We start from the raw sequence: 18,271 nt of genomic DNA on the forward strand, positions 1-18,271 counted from the left end.
CATAACAAAAATCCGAGGGAATGGTCCAGTTTAGGAGGTGAACTTCTATGCACAAAAGAGGAACGGGACTTGGGCATTCCGCACTTTGTGGTTCATAGTGCAGCGCCTGTTTTTTAAATTTTATGTTATTCAATCTGGTTTTCTGATACTTCACGCACCACCATTTGGGACCCCTGAGGAAGGAGTGCTTCTTCGAAACACGGACCGTGTCGGGTCCGGCCCACCAGTTTTTTGGGGATATTATTACTGTAGTTTATGTATTTGTTTTATATTTGTTGTATTAAGTTTTAAAGGATATAAGGAGAGACTGGTTACTTGAATTGTTCACCATTTAGATCCTCCAAACATTAGATTTATATTCCCCGAGTTTGATTTTGTTTTATATGTGTCATATGTTTTTAAGATTTTTGTCATTTTATTAAATTCCTGCATTCTGTACATTTTCCTGCAGTTTTTTTTTTGTTTTCTTTTTACTAATGGAATTAAACAGAAGAATGATCAAAGGACAGTTCTATTCTGTTCCCAATGTTGTTTGTTTTGGGTTTTTTAAAATGAGAATAGAATAAAGAAACAAACTAGACAATAAAGTCAAGCCTGTTGGATACCAAATGATTAGTTACTCCTGAACTAAGAGATATCATATAAAGTTGAAGGAACTAATCAGATTGACAAACTTAAAAGTGACAAATCCCCTGGCCCAGATGGAATTCACCCGAGAGTATTAAAGGGACTAAAGGTAGAAATCGGAGAACTACTGCAATCCCTCGCTAACATGTCAATTAGAACCGGAAGGATACCAGAAGACTGGAAGATAGCGAACATCATCCCAATCTTCAAAAAAGGATCAAGGGGAGAACTGGGAAACTATAGACCTGTGAGTCTCACATCGGTCCCTGGGAAAATGGTTGAGGCTTTGATTAAAGACAGCATAGTACAGCATCTGGATAACCATGACCTGCTGAGAGGTAGTCAGCATGGCTTCAGGAAAGGAAAGTCGTGCTTGACGAACTTACTTCAGTTTTTCGAGAGAGTGAACAAACAAGTCGATAGCAGAGAACTGGTGGTCATGATATACTTGGACTTCCAGAAAGCGTTTGACAAAGTACCTCACGAGAGACTTCTCAAAAAACTACAAAGCCATGGAATAGAAGGGGACATATTAAGATGGATAGGAAATTGGCTGGAAAACAGAAGGCAGAGAGTGGGCATAAATGGGAAGTACTCGGACTGGAAGAAAGTAACTAGCGGTGTGCCTCAGGGCTCGGTTCTTGGGCCTATCTTATTCAATATCTTCGTAAATGACCTGGAAGAAGAAACGACCAGTGTTATCATCAAGTTTGCAGATGACACAAAGCTATGCCGGGCAATCAGATCACAAAAAGACAGTGAGGAACTCCAGACAGATTTGAAACAACTTGAGAGATGGGCAGAGAATTGGCAAATGAGTTTTAATGTAGAAAAATGCAAAGTGATACACCTGGGCAGGAAAAACAAGGAGCATGAGTATAAACTGTTAGGTATAACATTGGGGAAGAGCGAACAAGAAAAAGACCTGGGGGTATTGATAGACAGGACCCTGAAGCAGTCGGCTCAATGCACAGCGGCGGCAAAGAAAGCTAACAGGATGTTAGGCATGATAAAGAAGGGGATCACGAGTAGATCAAGGGAGGTCATAATGCCGCTTTATAGAGCAATGGTCAGACCACACTTGGAATACTGTGTCCAACACTGGTCTCCATACCTGAAGAAGGATATAACGCTGCTGGAGAGGGTGCAGAGGCAAGCGACAAAGCTAGTAAAAGGTATGGAGAACTTGAGCTACAAAGATCGCCTCAGAAAACTGGGATTATTCACCCTTGAGAAGAGAAGACAGAGGGGATCTGATAGAGACTTTTAAAATACTAAAAGGAATCGACAAAATAGAGCAAGCTTACTTACCAGCAGGGGGAAAGGATAGTGAGCAAGAAACAGCGTTATTCACATTGGCATGGCCTGAAGCTGAGAGGGGACACGGCCGGGACAAATGTCAGAAAGTTCTGCTTCACACAGCAAGTGGTGAACGCCTGGAACTCTCTCCCGGAAGAGATGGTGGAGGAAACCACCATTCTAGGATTTAAGGGAAAATTGGACACACATCTTCCTGCAGGACACATTGAGGGATATGAGTGACTAAGGTATTCGCCAGGGTACGCCTGGCTGAGCCTCCGCGTGTGTGGATCACCAGACTGGATGGACCCTAGGTCTGATCCGGTGCAGGCATTTCTTATGTTCTTATGAACACCATAGAGTTGAAGGCGACTGAATAAAATGGACAGAGGCAATGGGCCTGTGAGTTTAGAGTTGCTTCATTGGTTTTTATTAAGAAGCAAGAGGTAGGCAGAGCTACACAAAGAAGGTGGCTAGAAGAAACGTATCATTGCACAGATAATATGAGAATAATTTAAACTCTGCAAGAAAGGATAGAAAGACTAGCAGTAGAACAGAAAAGTTCAGTAGCCCAGCAGAAAAGAATCATACTCAGTACAAGGCATGAATTTTGCATTATAGCAACAGAAGTCAGATAAACCATGGAGAGTACTTACTGCTGGAAACTTTAATTCCAGCTGAAAACATGTAATAGATACTAAAAATGGAAGAAATCAGACATATTGTCGTGGGGGAATGAAAAATAATAGTACCACACAAGAAATGGACAAAATCGACTTTGGAACCCTGAAGAGGGAGTGCATAGTAGGTACTGCAAACAGGAAAAAAACACCAAGTGAAATGCAAGTGATTGCAGTGAGCTACAAAACCAACATCACAGGATGTGAACAGTAGCGTTGACAGATAACTGAGATAGATTTTGATTGGAAATCCTGTGAAGTTCAGTGTACAGTAATCACCAGCAGAGATTTTGATTTGTACAGCTGGTGGAGTGTACATGCTCTCGGCCTTAGCCAGGAAGGGAGCCCTGTTGGTTCTTATGAGCCATAGAGAAAAATGGAGTCAGGGACAAAGGTGACTTTAATAGAAAAATATAACACATCAACAGGGTAAGGACTTGAGACCGATAATAGAGCTGAAATTGAATTTGGATCGGGGTCAGTTTATAGAGCCCTGCATGTGACCACTGAGCTATGGTGCAGATGTGCACTCTTGTCTCTTGTGTCTGTTATTGGATATAGTCCTTAGCAGTAGTCAGTAGAAAACAACAACATTCTATAGGGCAGAGATATATAATTTGTAATAGAAGAAAAGTTTTAGGAAAGGTATGTCCTTTTTCAGCATGAGCCTTGGAATAATAGCTGCCAACAACAAAAAAGAGATAGCTTAGAGATCCAGAACGGATGTCGAAGATATGAATGTGAACCTGTTCATAGCCTAGATAGCTGGTAGGGAACGTCTCAGAACAGACAAGGAAAGGTTTAACAACAGGTTTAGGCTTACAAATGTAAAAAACATCCTAAGTAGAATGTGTACTGGCCTCCTCCTCCCCTACAGCCGGTTCCAAGCTTCCAAAGTCTTTAGAATAAAGGAGATGGAGTGAAGGTGGATCTGGACATTGTCTGTTTGTCATTAGGAAAAAGATAGTAGGGTAAGATATTCCAAAAGAATAGTGTGAATATCTCCTGGAGTACTGTATTAGCACTGATAGTACAATGGTAGACATTCTGCATTGAAGAACCTGGTTGATCCTGCTAAGGGAGCCAAATTAGTGAGCCATCTTCAAGCCTGAGCAGAGAATATGGATGAAACAGACAGTCAAGGACAAGAAGGCAATTCCCATAAGAAGTTGTGCTCCAACAGTTGTCTTTTTGACAATGGAAAAAATGTGGGAGGAGATCCAACTTAACAGGCTCTACACCCAGAATGGATCCCTCCATTAAAATCCTGATAATGAAATATAGCAGAGTTGTTATGATAGATGGGATAGATGATCCATCCTAGGCTGTTCTGCAGGTTATAATCACATGATGGAGTAACAAACAGATGAGTTGTGCCATGCTTAATAGGGATCAAACTAAGCAGAAAAAACATGTCCTGTTTACTTCATAGTTATAGTGCACAAAAAAAAATAAAAAGGAAATACCACCTTACAGGCTCTACACTCATGGTGGATTTTCCTTGAAATAGTATCAATGATGCTGTGAATGCAAGTATGCGCAGAGAAGAACCACAAGTAAAAGTTCCAGTTTTAAAGAGAACATCATGGAATTACAATAATGCAGCCTAGGAAGCTCAGTATGTTAAGAGCTGGAAATCAGGAAACTCAATTGAGGGTCGATACGGACAAATATGCTGGAAGCAATAGTAAGGGAAAGAAGAGTCTCCCAGTTCTTAAGGAGCGCATCCTGATGGAGAGTACAGATGAAACTGAAGAACTCTATCGCATGGAAGGTATCAAGGATCCATGCTCCGTATCTGACCATTATAGAGCATTCCTGAGGCACCTGACATATTTAAGGAAAAAGAGAGGAGGAGGATTTGATGGGATGTCATAGGATCCTGAAGCAGATAATGTAGACACACTCAGTGTTTTTAGAAATATGCATGAAGACAGGACAGAAAGCATAAGTAGAATCCCAGATGTTTTGGGATTGAAAGCGTCGAGAAGTATTCTTTCAAGTTTTTGATGGGGTCGATGTCTACTGGAAGAGTGTCAATAGCAGCATGTTAGTGTAGACCTAGAATCAGTACCATGCGGAATCAAAGTACTATAATTAGGCCAAGCCAGTACCAAAGGAGGTGATGTAAGCACCGGTATCAAATGCAAATTTGTGACACCGAGCTCCCTTCGGTAAAACTCATTGAGTTGTTCCTTGCAGATTTGTGCCAGTACCATCAGTACGGTGGCTGCAGCACTGGATCGATGGTGTCAAGGGAAAGGAAAATCGTAACATGATGTTCTCTTGAGATCTCGATGTTCATTGATGCTGTGATGAAAAAAGTGGAGTTGGTACCCTTGGCCTGTATATGGTACATTCAGCATGGGCTGGTACCAAGGAATTCGAAGTTTGCAGTGGTGTCGCAAGTGATATTCGTCTTGAGGAACTCCTTCAGATGGATCCAAAAAGAATGTACCGGTACCATTGGATCATCTGCCGGTACCTATGATGCAGTTAAGGCTAATTCAATTTAGCTCCTTTGATGTTGAAAAAAAAATGAATAGATGCTCCATCAATGTATAAAGAGGAGGCACTAGTTCCGTATGCCGCTAGCTGGTACAGAAGTTTATTATCAGGTTTATTATCAGGTTTATTATCTAAAAACAATAGACTCGATGCTAGATATGCCAATGACGCTATTTGAAGTCGATGTCCACTGCTATTTGAAGTCGATGAAAGGCATGCATCAAATAGATTTGATGCTAAATATGCCACTGATGTTATTTGATGTCGATGTCCACCGGTACCAACAAGGATCAGCACTACAGAAAAGTACAAGTGGCTGGAAATCCGACTCCAGGTCTAATATTGTTAAAAGAGAGGAAGAAAACATTGTGGTAGCTTTTATTATTGGCTTTCTCCTTCCAGTTCTTTTACTTTATTTACCGTATTTTTCACTCCATAAAACACACTTTTTTCCCCCAAAAAAGTGGGGTATTGTAGTTCTTTTCTTATCTTATGATTTTTTTTTGTTGTAAACTGCTTTGCTGCTCCCTAAAGAAGAGCGATTTAATAAAATTAAATCATAAATCATAGTGTGGTTAGGCAAACTAAATAGGCTATATGGACTTTACCTGCCTTCATTTTTCAATGTTTCTATGTAACATATGAGCAGGGGAATATGGTATGGTCAGTACCAAAAGACAGTTCAGGGTCACCGAACGGAGGGCTTTGAATGTCAAGAGCAAGACCAGGAAGTTACATCAGAGAGAGGGAGCTCAGGCTGACACGAGCAGCAGGCAGAAGATGCTGTTTGCTGCCTTTGAAGATTTAAGGAGGTACACTGGGGGGCTGGAGGCATGGTGGGGTAGAGTGCAGGCAGGCAGAAGTGCTTGGTGCTTTGGCAGTAAACTGCGGTATAATAGCATTTGCTATTATCTGTGGTTTCACATACCCAAGGTAAGTTTTGGAACCTATTACCTGTGGATACAAGGACCCCTGTACAGCTCCTAAGGACTGGGAGACTTCTTTAAAACGTAGAGAAGTAAGGCTTTTTTGCTAACTCAAATCACGGTGGTACCAGGGGTTTTTCTTCTCACATGGATGTGTTTTGAGTAATGTCAGCATGACTACTGAGTCTACGGTAGAGAATGACACGGTGGTTGTTACCCATAGCTAGCCGCGAGTAGCCGCGGGTAACCTGCCAAAACGGAGAAAGAAAAATAGTAGTTGCTGCAGGGACAAGGCCATTCACCGCCCCGTGGAGTGGTGAATGGTCTTGTCTCCGCAGTGAGGCATCAAGGATTGCGCTGTCCCCGCAGCCCCCACCCGCCCGATCGCAGTGTTTAGCCAGCTCCCTCCCTCCACCTCACCTTAGTTTGCAGGCTTTCTTTTTCGGCGACCCACACGCTTTCAAAGAGCCGTGCACGCATGGCTGCTGGAGTTGTTCAATCTCCTCTGCTGCAACTTCCTGTTTCCGGATGCGTCAGAGCAGAAGTTTGAACACTGAGCAGCCGCGCATGCGCGGCTCTTTGAAAGCGTGCGGGTCGCCGAAAAAGAAAGCCTGCAAACTAAGGTGAGGTGGAGGGAGGGAGCTGGCTAAACGCTGCGATCGGGTGGGTGGGGGCTCATGGACCGCGCGTGTTCCCAGCTCAAACTAGGAAGGAAGGAGTGAAAGGGAAAAAGATTCTGGGCCAAGGGGATGAAGAGGGAAAGAAAGAAACCCATAGCAGGAAAGAAAGGGGAAGACAGGCAGGTGAGCCAGATGCTGGAAGCAGGGGGAGGGGGAAGAAAGAGGGAAAGAAGCTATATGTGGTTGAAAAGAAGAGACACACTGGTATGGATGAGGAAGATAGGGGAAATCTGGACACAGGAAGGTAACATAAAGAGGGGAAATTATGTGCATGGGGCATAGGGACAGGGACATGCCATGGGGATGGTATATGGACACAGGGGGGGGGGGCAATGCCAGATATATAGGGGAGATATTAGAAATGGGGAAAATAGGAACACAGAAGTGAGATGGTTTGTGGAGATGGGACAGGGACCAAGCTCGCAGGCTCCAGCGGCTTGCACAAATTGCATTGTAACGTGCCACGAAAATAAGAGGGAGGGAGGTAGATAAATAGGCCACGCGAGAGGAGCTGAAGGGAGGTAGAAAGGAACAGATGGTAAAGGAGGGAGGGAAGGGTGGTGGTGGAAAGGAATAGAACAGACATTGAAAGAGGGTAGAGAGGAACAGACCCTGAAGGGAAATGTGGAAGACAGAGTGGGGAGAAGATGCTGGAAGGGAAGAAGATGGGTGCTAGACCAATTTGGGGGGAGCGGAGGGAAGAAGATGGGTGCTAGACCAATTTGGGGGGAGCGTGAAGGGAGAGGCACAGTAACAGAAAATGGAAGACGTAGAGAGAAGACACACAGTGGATGAAAGGAATTGAATGAGAAGATGTGGAAAGCAGAAACCAGACAACAAAGGTAGAAAGAAAAATTCTATTTATTTATTTTTTTTTTTTGCTTTAGGATAAAGTAGTATATTAGTTGTGTTGATAAAAATTAATAAACAAAGCCTTGCCAGCTGAAGATCTCTTTCTCTAGTTCAGCAGCAGGAACTTTGATTTATAAGAAAGGAATAAGCTAAATATTACAGTACTAAGGCTTATATGGATGCTGCGGGGACAGTGACGGGGCGGTGAATGGGATGGCAGTGGCAGTGACTGGGCGGTGAAAGGGATAGCGGTGACGGTGATGGGGCGGTGCAGAGGATGGTGGGCCGGGGACGGGGCGGTGATGGGGACAGATTTTTTTCCCCGTGTCATTCTCTAGTCTACGGGACCACTGAGTCTAAGGCTGCAATTAAGATTGAGTACCAAGATTCAGTCTGTTTGTCTAGTGAGAGTTGAAATCGGGCATAGGGCAAACAGTGATGCCTGGATGCTATCAGGGTCTACTCTACAAAGGGAACATGTCCATCTGTCAGCAATCATTATCTGGGCTGTAGAGGGGTCTCCGGGTTTACAGAAAATGTCAGAATGAAGTGGTCAGAAAAAATACAGGGGTCCCAATTGGTGGTGTCATAGAAATCAAAGTGAGTACTAGGTCTAAGGTATGGCCTGCCTGGTGTGTGGGTATGTCCATCCCCTAAGGTTGAGGTTAAAAAGGATGAAAAATGGTTTTCCTGCGGGTTTCTAGTATCATCAACATGTATGTTGAAATTTCCCAAATAAGATTTTGAAAATGAATGGACACTTCAGCAACAGCTTTCAGGCATAGATCCCAGTTCTTGGAGGAGAGGGCAGGAAGGCAATTGAACAATAATACATAGATAGGGGAGGGAAAGTCAACTGTAACGAGTAGAAGTTCTGGATAGGCAAATGATGAAGAGACTTCTGCTACAGTGAGGCTAATGAGGTAAATGATTGCGACCCAACCACCAGATCTGGATGTATGGTGAACCAAGATGGCTTCATAACCCTGAAATAGACAGCTAAAGAGGCAAGATTCTTCCCCGGATTTTAACCCAGTTTCAGTGAAGTAGCAAAGGTTACATATTAGAAACATCTTAGAATACATAAAACTACAGTACAGGTTTTAATCACAGTTGCAGTTTTGGTAGTTTTGGCAGAAACCTAGTGACCGGAAGCAAGTAGTAACCTGCGTTTGCATTGATGCGCCAGTGAGGTCAGACAATTTCCCCATATTAGAGGAATAGTAATCAAATAAGAAGCTATTGGCTGCAAGGTGGTAAAGCATGGAAGGGCAAGATAACAAAGTAGGGACAGACTCACCAGATAAGCCCTCGAACATCCTCACAGGACAGACGTTTACTACACAATAAAAACGTCAGTGGACAATGTGGTACATGCATGTATGCCAGGGGTGCCCACACTTTTTTGGCTTGTGAGCTACTTTTAAAATAACCAAATCAAAATGATCTACCAACAATAAAATTTTAAAAAACACAAAGCACGCTGTACGCACAGAAAATGATAATTATCATTTATATTTGGGGTTTTTTTCAAAGAGGTCAAGGCAGATGACTTTAAAATATGCCATGTCACCACAATAACAACTATACAAAAATAGACAAATATACCCCCTCCCTTTTTACTAAACAGCGATAGCAGTTTTTAGCACAGAGAGCTGCGCTGAATGCCCCGCGCTGCTCTCGACACTCATAGGCTCCCTGCGCTAAAATCCACTACTGCTGTTTAGTAAAAAGGGGCCATAGTGCAAAATATAAACAGCAGATATAAATTCTCAAAATGGACACATTTTGATCACTAAATTGAAAATAAAATCATTTTTCCTACCTTTGTTGTTTGGTGATTTCATGAGTCTCTGGTTGCACTTTCTTCTTCTGACTGTGCATGCAATATTTTTTCCCTCCTTTCTGCCTCCTGCATGCTTTGTTTCTTCCAGACCTCATTCCATTCCCCAACCAACATCTCTGTCCTTCCATGAATCCAACTTTTTCTTCCTCTCTCCCTGCCTGCCCCCTGCCACACTCCATTCCCTCCCCTTTTCCTTCCTCTCTCATTGCCCCCTCACCTTTCTTCCTTTCTGTTTCCCTGCCCCCTTTCTTACTTTCTTTCTCTCTGCTCTTTCTTTCTGTCTCCCTGCCCCCTTTCTTTCTTTGTCTCCATGCCCCCCTTTCATTCTTTCTTTTTGTCTCCATACCCCCCTTTCTTTCATTCTTTCTGTCTCCCTGTCTGCCCGTTCTGCCTCCCTGTCTTTCTGTCTCCCCTTTTTTTCTCTCCAAGCCACGACCCAGGCTGTGGTCTGGACACAGGCCAACAAGCCACCGCCGACGTCTGGGAACGGGCCCGCAAACCACCGCCAACGTTGCCGACGAGTTCTCCCTGTTTCCCGACGCCGCAACAGGCCAGCACTGGTCAGGCTGGCTTGCCCAGCACTTCCCTAGTCACTGCTGGCCTGCTGTGGCGTCAGGAAACAGAGAGAATGCAAAGGCAACGCGAGTCAATCACGGAAACCGGGATGGGCTCCGCGATCGACTCGCGTTGCCTTTGGGATCGACCTTTTGGGCACCCCCGATCTATGCTTATCAATGTAATTACTGCCAACTGATGAGTTAAAAAAAAAACAACTGAATCCCAAGCATTATCCCCCACCCCAAAACCGCATCAACATAACCTCCTATCACTTATTAGGGGAGCCCAGGTGGGTTAGTGGCAGGGTAGGCACAAGCACTACACACTTGTGCATGTTGCCAGCATGGGTACAAAATGGCATCTCTGACCCCTAACATTACAATCATTAGGGGTCAAACTGCCATATAAGGGCTTTTCACCTGGAAGCATTAAGTGTACTGTTGGCAATCATGCAGTCCAGATTTATTCTCTGCTTATAAAACTCGCCCAGTTCTCCTCTCCTAAAAGGGCATCCAGTTATCACATATTATCATACCTGTGTGCTACTGCTTTGCACACGTTAGTTAACTAGCCCTGGAGTTGCTAACACTGTGCTAGGTTTTTACTGACTACCATACTTTTTATGAATATTTTAATAGCAATTCTATTAACCACTGTTCTTCAACTGCCGGTCCGCGGATCGGTGTCAGTCCGCAGAAAATTTCTGCCGGTCCACGCAGGGCCGGCGAGATCAAGTCGGCAGTTAAATTTCCTGCCGACTGCGGTTCCTCCCAACTGCGGTTCCTGCTGACTGCTGTTCCTCCCAGCCTCAGGCGATCAAGACAGGCTGCCGACGTCGGAGCCTTCTCTCTGTGAGTCTCGCCTGTTAGGAAACAGGAAGTTGAAACAAAATAGGCGGGACTCAGAGAGTGAAGGTCCCGACATTGGCAGCCTGTCTTGATCGCCGCCCCTGCTGAGTTGTTGAAGAGGGCCGCTGGGAAGTTGCAAGTAGAACGGATAGAACTGCAGATACAGGTGCAGGTGGAGGGAGATGGTCAGCGTGTGCGAGCAAGATTCTGGGGAGCCTTCACAGTGGCTGTCTCCCCTCCCACCAGCTCTCCTACTTGCCAGGGCAGTGATTTACTGTCAACTTCCTGCAGGCAAGTACTGAGAGCTGCTGGAAGGGGAGGAAGCCACTGTAAGAGGCTGGGAAGCTGCTGGATAAAGGGAGAGCTGTTACTGGACTTGGAGGGAGTTAGGAGAGATGCTGCTGGGAGGGGAGGAGGGAAAGGGATGGGAAGAGAGTTAATGTTGGATAGAGGGAGGGAAGGGAGAAAGAAAAAAGGAAGGAAACAGCTGGCAGGGAGATTACAGGAGGGGAAGGGGGTCAGGGTGGAATGGAGAGATCAGATGAGGGAAAGGGGAGAGAGAGGAATGAGAAAGTAGAGAGACATTGATGCTGGAAAGGGGGTCAGCAGAGAAATGAGAGAGGGATAAAGATGCTAGATCTGGTGTAGGAGAGATAAAAATGAAGAAGGCAGTGAAGCCGGAATGAATGATGTAAAAAGGAAAGAGGAGGCACAGGCTGGATGGACAGGGGAGAGGGGCATAGAAAGAAGTCAGATACATATGGAAGGGGAAGAGGGCAGACATTGAATGGAACGCGCAGATGCTGGATTGAAGAGACAGGGCAGACACTGGAAGGAAAAGAGTGAAAAGAAGATGAAAGCAGAAACCAGAGACAACAAAAGGTAGAAAAAAATAATTTTATTTCTATTTTGTCATTAGAATATATCAGATTTGAAATATATATCCTGCTAGAGACATAACTGGGGACTGCAATATTCTGTTAACAAGATATTTCTATGTAGCATTCTATAATAACTTGGCTTGTTCAGTTTTCTTGATAGTAGAGGGGATATATGTGAAGGGGAGGGGAGACAGGGGTTTTGTTGGTCCGTGCTCTGTATATTTGTATTTATAAAATCACAAATGTTCAGAATATTGTCTCTTTTTATACTTTAATAAAATACGTTCAATGTAAAATCATAATTGCGGCTTGTGCAGATGGGATCAGATGGTTTGCGGGGACTGAGCTCGCGGAGATGGGGCGTAAACGGGGTTTTTAATTTTAGTCCTAGTAGTTTGCCAGTCCACAAAATAATTCTTTTATTTCTGCCGGTCCACGGGTGTAAAAAGGTTGAAAAACACTGCTATAAACCAGGCACTCACATTTGTGTGTGTATTAACATAGAAACATGACGGCAGATAAAGGCCAAATGGCCCATCTAGTCTGTCCATCCAGAGTAACAATTATCTCTTTCTCTCTCTGAGAGATCCCAAGTGCCTATCCCAGATAGATTCTATTATGTTGGGCATGCAACTTTACAATCAGCACACAAAGTTGCCCATGCAAGTTTTAAGATAAGGTCAGTTACATTCCTAATTAATTGTTTAAGCAGATGCTAACTAACTTTGTAGCAAATAATTGCCAATTATTGGTAACTGGCACTAATTGGTTCTAATAGGCAGCTGGGCGCATAATTAACTTTAGTCATTTATTCTATAAACTGGGTGAATGATTTCTATAATGCACCTACTAAAGACCAAGAACCCGAGTGCAGGTTATAGAATACTAGCAGTTAGTGGCTGGTGTAAGTTCTTGTGCCTAAAGTTAGGTACAGAAGTGTGGACTTACACTAGTTTTCCATAACAGCAGTTTCATGCAAACTGCCATTAAAGAATTTGCACTTCACTTGCATCATCCCTGTGCCTAAATTTCAGTGACATTTTGAGAATTTACCCTTAACTTACATAGCACTTATAGTAACACAGTAGAAGATGGCAGATAAAGACCTGAATGGTCCATCCAGTCTGCCCAACCGGATTTAATTTAATTTTTTTTAAAAAAATTTTTCTTCTTAGCTATTTCTGGGCAAGAATCTAAAGCTCTACCCAGTACTGGGCTGTGGACAGTGGCGGAGGAGCATGGGTGGGAACAGGGCTCCCAATTGCATGCATAAACCTACAGAATACTTTAAGTTATGCATGTTCCTGGTAGCACTCGTCTTACACCAGCTCTATAACTGGGAAGCTAGGCACATTGATCTCAGGTTATGCTAGTGTTCTATAATGGAACCTAAGCACACCTTGAATCCGGAAGTGCACAGGGGTGGCCTAGTGGTACAGCTGCTGCCTCTTAACCCAGAGGTTGTGGTATTGAATCCTAGTGCTACTCCTTGTGACCCTGGGCAAGTCACTTAATCCTCAATTGTCCCTGGTACAAAATAAGTACGTGTATATTTTCTATTTTAATAATTGTTTACTCAGGTACTTTAGCTAGATTGTGAGCCTTCGGGACAGATAGAGAAGTTCTAAGTACCTGTATTTTATTGTAAACTGCTTAGATCTGTAATATGCTTAAGCAGTATATCAAATGTTAATAAAACATATATAAATAAACCACTTTGAACGTATAACCACAAAAAAGCTGAAAATGAGTACCATTCCCTTTCCTTTTCCCTTTTATGCCCAACTGGACTTATGGAGAGTAATTTAATAGGAGGTGTCAATGTGTCCTTATAAAATACTAACCTAACCAGCAAACATTGTGCCTACATTGCAGGCATGAATATTTACATTTGCCTGAGAACAAGAAGCATAAATTGCACAATGGATAAGAATGGGATTTAAAAAACAAACAAACAAAAAAAAATAACAGAAACACCCCCACATCACAAAAACAGCCTCAGTTTTGAAAATAATATGTACAATATTCTACAGTAAAGTTTTAGCCTCTTTCAAGGCCCCAAAACAAGTTTTTGTGATCTCTGTTCAGTTCCAGAAAGAAAAGAGCACACAAAACAATCTGGCTTTTTGTATGACTGAAGGCCATCTGCTCAGGCAGCAGAGTGATAATTAGCTCTATCCCCAAGAGAGGGCCATCCTTCCCAGCCAGCCTTTGGGTCACTCACTGGCAGGGCAATATGCAGAAGTTACACTCTTTACAGCTGCTCAAACTGCTAAAAAACAAAACATAAACATGCTGACCCTATGCTACTGCTTCAAACACAGTAAATAAGAATTTCAGATATCAAGTTCTCCTTCTGGTTCTGGAAGAATATATTTTCAGTAGTATTACAGCCACCAAGTCCTCCACCCTCTCTCAGAGGGAGTGGAGAAGCAGGTAGGGTGGGTAAAGTGGATAGTGTGCTGGGTGGCAGTGAGCTATGCTTCTGCCAGTTCCGACGTCTTCTCTCCACTGCGGCCTGCCCTCTCCAACTACTTCCTGTTTCTGAAGGAGTGAGCCACAGTGGAGAGAAGACGCCAGGTCTGATGGCAGCGTAGCTCACCGCTGCCCGGCAACTTTTACAACAGTAGAAAAGTAGATGCGGGGAAGGGGAAAAATTCCAATTGGGGGAGACGGGTGAAAGTGTTAGATGCTAGGAAGGGGAGCAGCAGAGAGATCCCACCAGCAGGTAGGCTGGTTGGCAGCAAGATGACGCTCCCTCAAGCATAAGAGCCAACTTTTCAAAATGATTGAGGGTGCTTAAGCTCTGCCCCACACCCCACCCCCATAATAATAGTACTAATGGTAATGCCATTTTTCCATTTATTTCTCATATATACACACAACAAATTCTACTGCGCCCTATTCAAAGCCCTATATGGAAACGGACCAAGCTATCTGAGCAACCGCCTAATCAGGAAAAACACATCCAGACCAAGGAGAACTCATGCACACTTTATCCATCCCCCCAATCAAAGGTATACAAAGCAAAATAATATATGACGGACTATTAGCCACCAAAGCAGCGAAACTAGACCGCCACCTCTCCAATCTGCTTACTATGACGCCCAACTACAAAACATTCAAGAAATTTGTCAAATGATCTAACTAAACCTGATCGTCCCTCCACAGATCCCGACGCATACAACATCTATTAACCATGTATTCTCCCTAGAAATGCCCAGGCCAACTCTTGTTGTAAACCGCCTAGAACTGAAAGGCATTGGCAGGATAGAAGACACCAATGTAATGTAATGTAATTTATAATCGTATTAACAATACACAATGATTAACCACAAATTTAAGCTACACAAAGCACAGTGTGTGGTGCTTCTCAACATTCATTCCTACCAGAACACCTGATCTTAGTCACACATGCAGAACACAGATAAATACTATGCAAATATAGGACCATGAAAAGTCTTTAGGTCAAACAAGGCAGTTGCCCTCAGCCCCGCAGCTTTTAGGGGCCTCTCGAAAGCCAGCATGCTTCCCCCTTGTCTCCACCTTCATCCGGCGTCCCCCTGGCCTTCCCAGTCTAACTTTAAAAAGTAATGACAGTCTGCAGAGAATCGCCTGCCCGCAGCCTCTGCTGCACATTCCCTCTGCTACAGTCCTGCCCCTCCTGATGTAACATCCTGTTTCGGTCTGAGACGGATCGTGGCAGAGGGAATGTGCAGCGGAGGCTGCAGACAGGCTGTTAAGAATCACAGTAGTGCCGGTGATTCTCTGCAGCAGACCGTCATTACTTTTTAAGGGTAGACAGGGGGGACGCTGGAGACAAAGGGAAAGCATGCCGGCCTTCGGGAGGGCCCCCTAAAGCCGCAGGGCCGAGGACAACTAGTGCGTATGCAATCACGTGACGTCCCCAAAATATTGGGGCTGCTCGGGCACCCACAGCACCAGCGCCTATGTGCTCAAGAGTACCGCCTCATAGGGCCAATCCTGACCTTAGTATGCTACTGCTTTCAGCAAATCACTCCTAGAGGCGCTGACAGAAATATCTTTATTTTAATTATTTTCAGCACAGGGCCTTTTTATTGTCTGATGACACCACACTGTGGGCTTGGGGTTCAAAAGTATAAAACAAAAAAATAAATAAAAGAGAGCCTTTGTTCTTTCTAAAAAGTAATTTCCGGTTCCTAACTGCCTTTTCCCAAAATTGCTCCAGACACCAAAACTAATTCACAGTACAGTGCTCAACACTTTGTTACATTTTCCTCAGAAAGAATAAAAAGCTAATTTTAAAAACATTTTTAGCTCATGCATGCTCCGACGCTGACCAATCAAACACAAGGTTTGATTTCCAAAGTCCAAAACATCAAACATATCTGCACTGCGATTGGCCGGCATCTGGGCATGTGTCATCTCCCACTGAATGCCCTTAGATAACCCCCCCCCCAGTCTTACACAAGACATTTAAAGGTCTGTGGACGAATACAAAACACCAGAGTAAAGTCCCGTCCCCGCATGCTGCTCTAAACAGAAGCCACGAGGAACGCTGGTAGGCTGCTGCCTGTCTCTCTAATCCCCTTTTCTGCTGCTTCTAACTGGGAGATTTAAACAGCAAAAAATGTAAAGCTCTTTCTAGAACGAAAACTCACCAGATCCTCAAAACTTCTTTTATGTTCTTTTCCTTCCCAATCCAATCGCTTCGGGATTAGCTAGAGGAAAAGAGGAGAGCAAAATTAGATATTAGCAACAGACTTGGCCCGATCCTATCAGTTTACTTCAGGCGCAGATGAGTTTTGCTTTTACCCCAGTGAATAAAGGGGTCAGTAGCAGGAAGGCACGCTACAAATACAAGGGATGAGGTAAAAGTGTAGTTGAGATTGTACCTGGTGCTCCTCCAGTTCCTCTACCAGCACCTGAAAGCGTAAACATAGACCTGTATCAGGGCAAAACACTAACAGTACCTTGCAAAGACTAGAAAAGAGGACAGTGACGAAGACTGATGACAACCACAATCCCTGCTCACCTGGGCTGATTTTTGGCAAGGGCCGTACTGCAGAAACCTGGCGATTAGGAAATAGAGTTCTGTGAGGGGAAAGAAAAAGCTGAATGAGATCCGAAACACCATAAAACATCAGCAACGAACTAGCCAGGGCTCCAAGGTCCCTCACTGCCAATGACTGATACCCCTCATCCCAGCATCTCTCATCAAGGGCTGTAGGTAAATAATAAACGAAGAACAATACGGAATCTTCACCTCTGCATCCCCCATCCCAATCTCCACAATTCTGGCAATTAGTGATATCCCTGCTACCCCCCTCCCCCGGGCCCCGCAATGCCCCACTTCTGGCAATTAGCGATATCTCCACATCTGTATCCCCTAGCCTGGGCCCCGCGATGCCCCACCTCTGGCAATTAGCGATATCTCCACATCTGTATCCCCCATGCCAGGCCCCGCGATGCTCCACCTACGGCAACTTGTAATGCCTTCTGCATCCCTCATCTTGGGCCCCGCGATACCCCACCTCTATTAACTAGCAATATCACCGTCCTCGCTAGCTCAAGCCCCCTAGGTCCCACTCTGGTCATCAATACCCTTTGCACCCCCAATTTTGGGTCCTGCAGTATTGAAAATTAATACATTTCCGCCAACCGGTCTCCACAAGACCCAAGTTGGCAATTAATACCCCTTGCCCCATCCTAGGCCCCGAGTGATGCCCCCCACCCTCCCAAGCCCCCCCCCCCCCCATCCTGGATCCCATGATCCTCCACAGGCGTCCATTAATATATCCCAATCCCAGTGCCGCGATGTTCCTCCACTGGCAACTAACATCCCCGCGACTCCCTGTCACCGGAAGCCACCCACCCCAGGGCCCGCGATCGTCCCGGAGAAGATAAAAGTCTCCAGATCCCCCCTCAACTCCCCCAGGGCAGAGCCGCGCCCGGTCCCGCACTTTCCCTTGGTGCAGAGTCGCTCCGAGCACCGCACCGCACTTCCCCCCCCTCCCCGGCACACAAAACCGCTCGGGGTCCCGCACCGGGACAGAGGCGCTCCGGGTTCCGCACATAGCCACCCACCGCCTTCTATCTGTGTTGGGCCCGCCGCTGCCATGGCCGAAGCTCCTTGCCAATCCCGGTCCCGCTCCTGCCACCGGCCCCGGCTGCGCTTATTGTCCTGCCGCCCCCATAGATGGGGAGCAGCCGCGGCGTTTCTTTGCTTCCCTCCTCGTCCCAGCTTCGCTCTTCCTCGGCTCCAATTGCATCACGCTTCGCCCCATAACTGGCTGGGCCAGCCTGAGAGAAAAGGTAGAAGAGTGCACTTTGCTTCTCCGTACGCTGGGGGCGCTATCCTATTCCTCACCGAAAGCGGCTGGAGAGCTTCCAGGCGGCCTCCTTGTGTAGGTCTATAGGACTGCGGCGCTCTTGCGACAGGAAATAAAACTCGCTGGTAGTTCAGGAAGTATAGTGTTGCTTTTGTTAGCAGGAGGATTGTATAAAATGAATGCGGAAGTGATGAATTTCACTTCAGCTTCTTTCGACAAAGCTTTTGTCTTGTTAATTGTTACACATCTGGA

At 45.0% G+C, this 18,271-nt stretch overlaps 1 protein-coding gene across 5 annotated transcripts in view; it reads right to left on the reverse strand.

Moving 5' to 3' along the window:
- The window catches only part of BRWD3 (bromodomain and WD repeat domain containing 3), a 286,770-nt gene extending 268,719 nt beyond the window's left edge, over positions 1 to 18,051 (reverse strand). For all 5 annotated transcript variants that reach the window (XM_033944590.1, XM_033944589.1, XM_033944588.1 and 2 more), the window contains exons 1-4: positions 17,775 to 18,051; positions 16,723 to 16,781; positions 16,583 to 16,612; positions 16,349 to 16,408 (exon numbers count right to left, since the gene is read on the reverse strand). In XM_033944590.1, the coding sequence (XP_033800481.1) occupies positions 16,349 to 16,408; positions 16,583 to 16,612; positions 16,723 to 16,781; positions 17,775 to 17,808 (183 nt within the window). In that variant the 5' untranslated portion in view covers positions 17,809 to 18,051. The remainder of the gene's footprint in view (positions 1 to 16,348; positions 16,409 to 16,582; positions 16,613 to 16,722; positions 16,782 to 17,774) is intronic.
- Positions 18,052 to 18,271: the final 220 nt, after the last annotated feature.

Source organism: Geotrypetes seraphini, chromosome 5 (genome assembly GCF_902459505.1).
Source record: "Geotrypetes seraphini chromosome 5, aGeoSer1.1, whole genome shotgun sequence".
Lineage (NCBI taxonomy): Eukaryota > Metazoa > Chordata > Amphibia > Gymnophiona > Dermophiidae > Geotrypetes > Geotrypetes seraphini.